The sequence below is a fragment of the Myotis davidii genome, unplaced genomic scaffold (genome assembly GCF_000327345.1).
Source record: "Myotis davidii unplaced genomic scaffold, ASM32734v1 scaffold415, whole genome shotgun sequence".
NCBI lineage: Eukaryota > Metazoa > Chordata > Mammalia > Chiroptera > Vespertilionidae > Myotis > Myotis davidii.
Window position 1 is genome coordinate 5443736 of NW_006287951.1, and position 5900 is coordinate 5449635.

General features: G+C 43.6%; 1 protein-coding gene across 1 annotated transcript in view; it reads right to left on the reverse strand.

Annotated features, from left to right (window-relative positions):
* LOC102764908 (prothymosin alpha) overlaps window positions 1-385 on the reverse strand; it is a 3411-nt gene extending 3026 nt beyond the window's left edge. The window contains exon 1 of the mRNA XM_006759842.1: window positions 5-385. Within this exon, the coding sequence (XP_006759905.1) occupies window positions 5-209 (205 nt within the window). The 5' untranslated portion in view covers window positions 210-385. The remainder of the gene's footprint in view (window positions 1-4) is intronic.
* Window positions 386-5900: the final 5515 nt, after the last annotated feature.

Below are 5900 nucleotides of genomic sequence, written 5' to 3' on the forward strand. Positions count from 1 at the left end.
TGACCTTCCTCTTCCTCCTCCTCCTCCTCCCCTCCTTCTTCCTCTTCTTCATCTACCTCATTGTCAGCCTCCTGCTCCCCATTTTCCTCATTAGCGTTCCCATTTGCAGGTGCATCTCTTCCATTCTCTGCCTCCTCCACAACTTCCTTCTTCTCCTTTAAGTCCTTGGTGGTGATCTCGGAGCTGGTGTCCACGGCCGTGTCTGACATGGTGGGGCACGCTGGTGATCCTATGCAGCGGATTTTTTTTTAAAAAGCGAGAGTTGGAGGACTCTGGCGAAGAAGCTGCCGGAGTCCGCGGCGGTGGAGGAGGCGCGCGGAGGAGGTGGTTGCAGCGAGCGGAGAGGGAGCCACAGGAACAATGCAAAGATGGCTTTTCAGAGCAGCCAGTCAATCCTGTCAGTTTTTCTTCATATATTTTAGAGCTCTGTTGTTATAGGTGAATGTACATTTACAATTGTTATATAGTCTCAGTTTATTGACCTTTTTATCATCATAAAATAGCTCTTTTCTAATAATAATAATAATAATTCCTGCCTTAAAGTTTACTTTCTTCCAATATTAATATAGCCACTCCAGCCCTCTTACCTAAGGTTACTTTGAATCTTGAGGATGTCTCTCTCTCTTTCTCTCTTTGCTGCAAAAAGCTTTATTGTTTCATTTGGTCCAGTGCATGGGAGAGGGCTTTAGGGTGGTTAAAAGAATGGCTAGTAGTTTTGAGAAGAGGCTCAGGTAAAAGCCAGACACCAGGGGAATGCAGAGGGGCCCCTCAAAGGCCTCTGGGTTCCAAAGTCCTTGAGTGTGAGCCTCTCGGAAGAGATACTTGCCCAGCCCAGCCTGGGGCCAACCAGCCTGTGGATGGATGTTGGTCAGGTGTAGCCCATCTTCTTGATGAGTTTCACCTCCTCACCCAGGAAGTGGTTCTCCAGGAGTCACAGAGCTGCGGGTCTGCGCGGGTAGAACCAGGGCCTGCAGCTCCAGAAGGGCCTGGTTCAGGTTCCTGTCCAAGGCCAGGGCGGCTTCCATGGCGTCCTGAGTTTTGCCCACTCATCTGGGGAGGCTTCAGCACGTCCTGGAAAAGAATGCAGCCACCACTGCGCTGGTTTTACAACTTTGAGATGCTCAGCGCCCTCTCGATTTTTCTCCTCCAACTCGCAGAAGAAGGGGCCCACGCCTTCGAGAGCCACATCGACCCTATTGAAATGAGAGTCCAGAGAGAGGTAGGTGTGGGAGGCCCGCAGATGCAGGCTGGCTGCAGCCTCCACATCGGTGGAATAATTCTGACGAATGTGGGAGCGCATAGTTGTTCGGCAATAAGGAGTAAAGGTAGAAAAAACCCCTGGTGTGTTGGTTGGTCCAGGAGGTGGTTCTGAAGATGGTGACTGGATGAGACCCAGGAGAGTGGCTGAAGGCTGGAAGAAGGGGTGTCCTGAGGTCTTTTCTATCCAAAACTATTGAAGCAAGAGACAGATCCGGGACCGCTGAGCGCACTGCTTGAGGATGTCTCTTATAGACAGCACACAATTGGATCTTGCTTTTTAAATCCATTCTAACAATTCCTACTTCCTACCATGAGGTTCGAAAGGTTGGTGACTGCTGGTTAGATCATGTGTATTTATGGTAGTATTGATATGGTTGCATTTACACTTGCCATTTTAATATTTGTTTTCTAATTGTCCTGTCTTTTTTTTGTTCCCCTGTTGCTCCTTGAAAAGAGAAAATAATTTTTCTTTTGTAAAATAAATATTTTGTGTGTGTATCATTATAAATTTCTCTGTTGATTTTTTAAAACCATATTATTTTGAGCTGTTTTCTTTGTGGTGGGGATCTAAGGATCACAATATGCATCTTATAAAAATTTACTTAAGATAATATTAACTTAATTTCAATAATATATAGAAATTTTGCTCCAATAGAACTCCATTCCCTCTTCTTTGTTCTATATTCTCATCTATATTATACTTATGTTATGAATCCAGTAATATAGTGTTTAATTATTGCATTATACAGACATGTCTTTCAAGGAACTTAAGAGAAGACATGAGAGACTATATTTATAGCATTTAAAAATAATAGATTTTACTTTTCAGCATAGTTTTAGGTTCACACATGTGTAGTTTCCCCAACTGTCACATCCTGCACCAGCGTGGTACATTTGTTGCAACTGATGAACCTAATTGACACTTCGTCACCCAAAGCCCATAGTGTACATTAGGGTTCACTCTTGGTGTTGTACATTCTATGATTTTGATGAAAGCAAAATGACATGTATTCATCATTATGGTATACAGAATAATTTTATTGCCCTAAAAATGCTCTGCTCTCCCTATTCATTCTTTCCCTGTCCATAACCCCTGGCAATCACTAATCTTTTTACTGTATCCATAATATTGCCTTTTCTGGAATGCCATGTAGTTGCAGTCATACAGTTGCAGCCTTTTCAGATTGGTTTTTTAACTGAGTAACATGCACTTAAGGTCACTTTATGGCTGAGAACTCATTTATTTTTGTATTGAATGATATTCCATTGTCTGCACTCACCACAGTTTACTTATTTATTCACCTATAGGACATCTTACTTGCTTCCACGTTTCGGCAATTATGAGTAAGCCTGCTATAAACACTTGAGTGTAGGTTTTACTCCTTTGGGTAAATACCAAAGAACACAGTGTGGGGCATAGGGTAAGAGTATATTTAATTTTGTAAGAAACTGCCAAACTGTCTTCCAAAGTGGCTGGCAGTGCCACTTTGCACCCTCACTCTCACTGAATGAATGTTCCTGTGTCTCCTCATCTTTGTTAGCATTTGGTGTTGTCCGTGTTTTAGATTTTTCCCATTTTAATAGACATAATATTGGTAGCTCATTGTTTTAATTTGCATTTCTCTGATGACACATGATGTGGAGGCACCTTCATGTGCTTATTTGCCATCTTTATATTTTTCTTTGGTGAGGTGTCTGTTGAGCTCTTTTGCCCATTTTAAATATATTTTTATTGATTTCAGAGAGGAAGGGAGAGGGAGAGAGAGAGAAACATCAATGATGAGAGAATCATTGATCGACTGCCTCCTGCACTCTCTCTACTGGGGATTGAGCGCGCAACTTGGCTATGTGCCCTGGCCAGGAATTGAACTGGAGACTCCTTCATGTATGGGACAATGCTCAATCGACTGAGCCACACCATCTTGACTAACCATTCAGTTTTTAAAAATATAAAAGTATTAAAGCTTTCTCCATGTAGGTCTTGGGAATTTCTTTTTAGATTCATTCTTATGGTTTTATTAGAGGCTCGAAATGCATGAATGGGTAGGGTCCCTAGGCTTGGTTGGGGATCAGGGCTGATCTGTGGGGTGACCAGCAGGGTGATCGGGGCCCCCGCTTGCACCCGCCTTGGCCTGGCACTGCCCGCTCATCTGCTCCACCATCCCGCCGTGATCACGTTCTGGTCGTTGGGATCATTGGAGCCAGCAGCCCCTCCACTGCCACCAGCTGCCAGCACAGCATCGTGGATGCCCATCATGTTTCATGCTGCCCCCTGGTGGTCAGTGCACATCTAACTCCCAGTAGGTTGAACTCTCGCCAGTGGGGACAATTTGCATACTAGCCTTTTATTATATAGGATTTTACTGTTTTGTTGCTCTTGTGCATACAATATTTTTTTTCTATTACATTTTCTAATTATTTATTGCAGGTGTAAAGGAAAGATGTCTCTTGCATTACTTTCCTTTCCTTTTCCCTTTCCCTTTCCCTTGCTTGAGGCTAAGTTAGCCTGTGGTTGCTGTGTTTTGTAACTGCACCCTGTGGGTATGTGGGGAGAGGGTGCTGTTTGGGAGATGTGTCACTTGTTTGTTTCTGGCTGTGAGAGCTCCCTGTTCTTCCTGTGGGCTGCCCTCCCTCTGTCGTCTCCCTCACTGACCCCTCCTGGGCCAGATATCATTGTCTGATACTAGCAGGTAAGAGATGAAGGAGAGGATGACCTATTTGGCTGCTCTTCCTGTGGTCTCCCTGTCCAGTTACCCAGCTGATTGCCTCAGGACCTCTCTGTTAAGAGCTGGGAAGGTCTGAGGTTTTACCTGACTTGCAAGCTTTTAAGTGAGCCCGCCACAATCTCATGGATGCCAGCAGAAGACACGAGACTCCAGGATCAGAGACAAACGATTTGGTTACTTGGGATTCAGAAGCGCATGAGCTTTATTGTCATGTCAGTTCCCCTTGCCTCTTCCCCACAAGTCTCATGGGGGTGACACAGCTGGCTCAGATGGATATAGCCTAAGCAATGGATTGCTAAGGGGTCCTGTGCTTAGGAAACCCCAATCTTTTATAATGGGCTCAAGCAAATTTACTCATCATTTGCCCCCGAGGGCGACTTTATTTTTATTGTACTGGATAGCAATCAAACTTGCTCCCTGCTTCTGGAGGGAGATACTATCTCTGTCTTCTAAGGCTGTTCTCTATTCAGACACCCTTGAAAGGATAGTCTGCAACAGAGCCTGTCTGTGCTTCTGTCTATAAGCCATACAGAAATGTGGGAGACCCCTGGAGAATTCTCTCCCAATACTTTCCTGCTCTTGGAATCCACCGCCTCTGAGATTTGAGTAGTTTTGGGGTCCTGCCTGCTTTTATGCACCAAGTTCTTTTGAGCTTTAGTTTTGACTGTGATTTTTCTCTTTCAGACCAAATCTTCTCTCTATTTTATCTCTCAGAGATTCCTGAAATTTCTAATTTGTAAAGAGCACTTTGTCCCATTTTCTAGTGCTTTTACAGGGGAACAGTGACTGTGGAGGCCAGATGGGTGGCAATAAAAATTATTACGGGGCCCCAAGAGACAGTGATCTCAGACTTCTCTCCAGTTCCAGTGGGTCAGCTAGCCATTTCTTTGTAGCATGAGTCTCTCAAGTCCATCCACTTCTCTCTCTAGTGCCATTCATTAAGACCCTCATGGTCTCTCATTAAGATTATTCCGTTGGAATGTCATCTCCATGAGGGCAGGAATTTGTGTCGGATTTGTTCAGTCTTTCCTCATTGCCTACAGCAGTGCTGAGTGATTTATTTATTAAATGAATGATTTTTATGTTTTAGTAACAGCTTCCTTAAAATATATAGTTAACACGGGAACAATGCAGGGGCTAAGGGTGTGAATGACCCAGGCAGTCGAAACTCTGCTGGCCCTCCACCCAGGCAGGTGGAAAATGCAGCTGACCCTTGAACAGTTTGGGCCCAGTTCAAACCCGCATTGCTCCAGGGCCAGCTGTAATTCACATATCATAGAGTCCACTCTTTTGGAGTGTACAACTCAGTGGTTTTTCGTATAGTCACAAAATTGTGCATTGATCGCCACTATCTAATTCCAGAACATTTCCCACCCCACCTCCCACTGCAAAAACTCCATCCCTATTAGCAGGTACTCCACTCTCCCTCCTCTCTGAGCCCCTGGCAATCACTAATCTATTTTCTGTCTCTGTAGATTTGCCTATTCTGGAAATTCCTATCAATTGGATCCTACAATATGTGCCCTATTGTGATAGGGTTCTTCTACTTAGAATTATGTCTTCAACATTCATCCATGTGGTAACATGTATTAGTATTTTATTATTTTTTACGGCTGAATAATATTTTATTATATGACATATCACATTTTATTTACCAAATTGATGCACATTTGGATTGTCTCCACTCTTTGCCAGTGTGAATAGTGATACTATGAACATTTCTGTGTGGGTTTCTGTGTGAAAATATGCTTTCAATTCTCTTGGGTGGAATGGAGTGAAATTACTGAATTATATGGTAACTCTATGTTTAACTTTTTGAAGCCCTGCCAAACAGCTTTACAAAGTGGCCGCACCATTTAACATTTCCACCAGCAATGTATGAGGGTTCCAATTACTCCATATTCTCACCAGCAC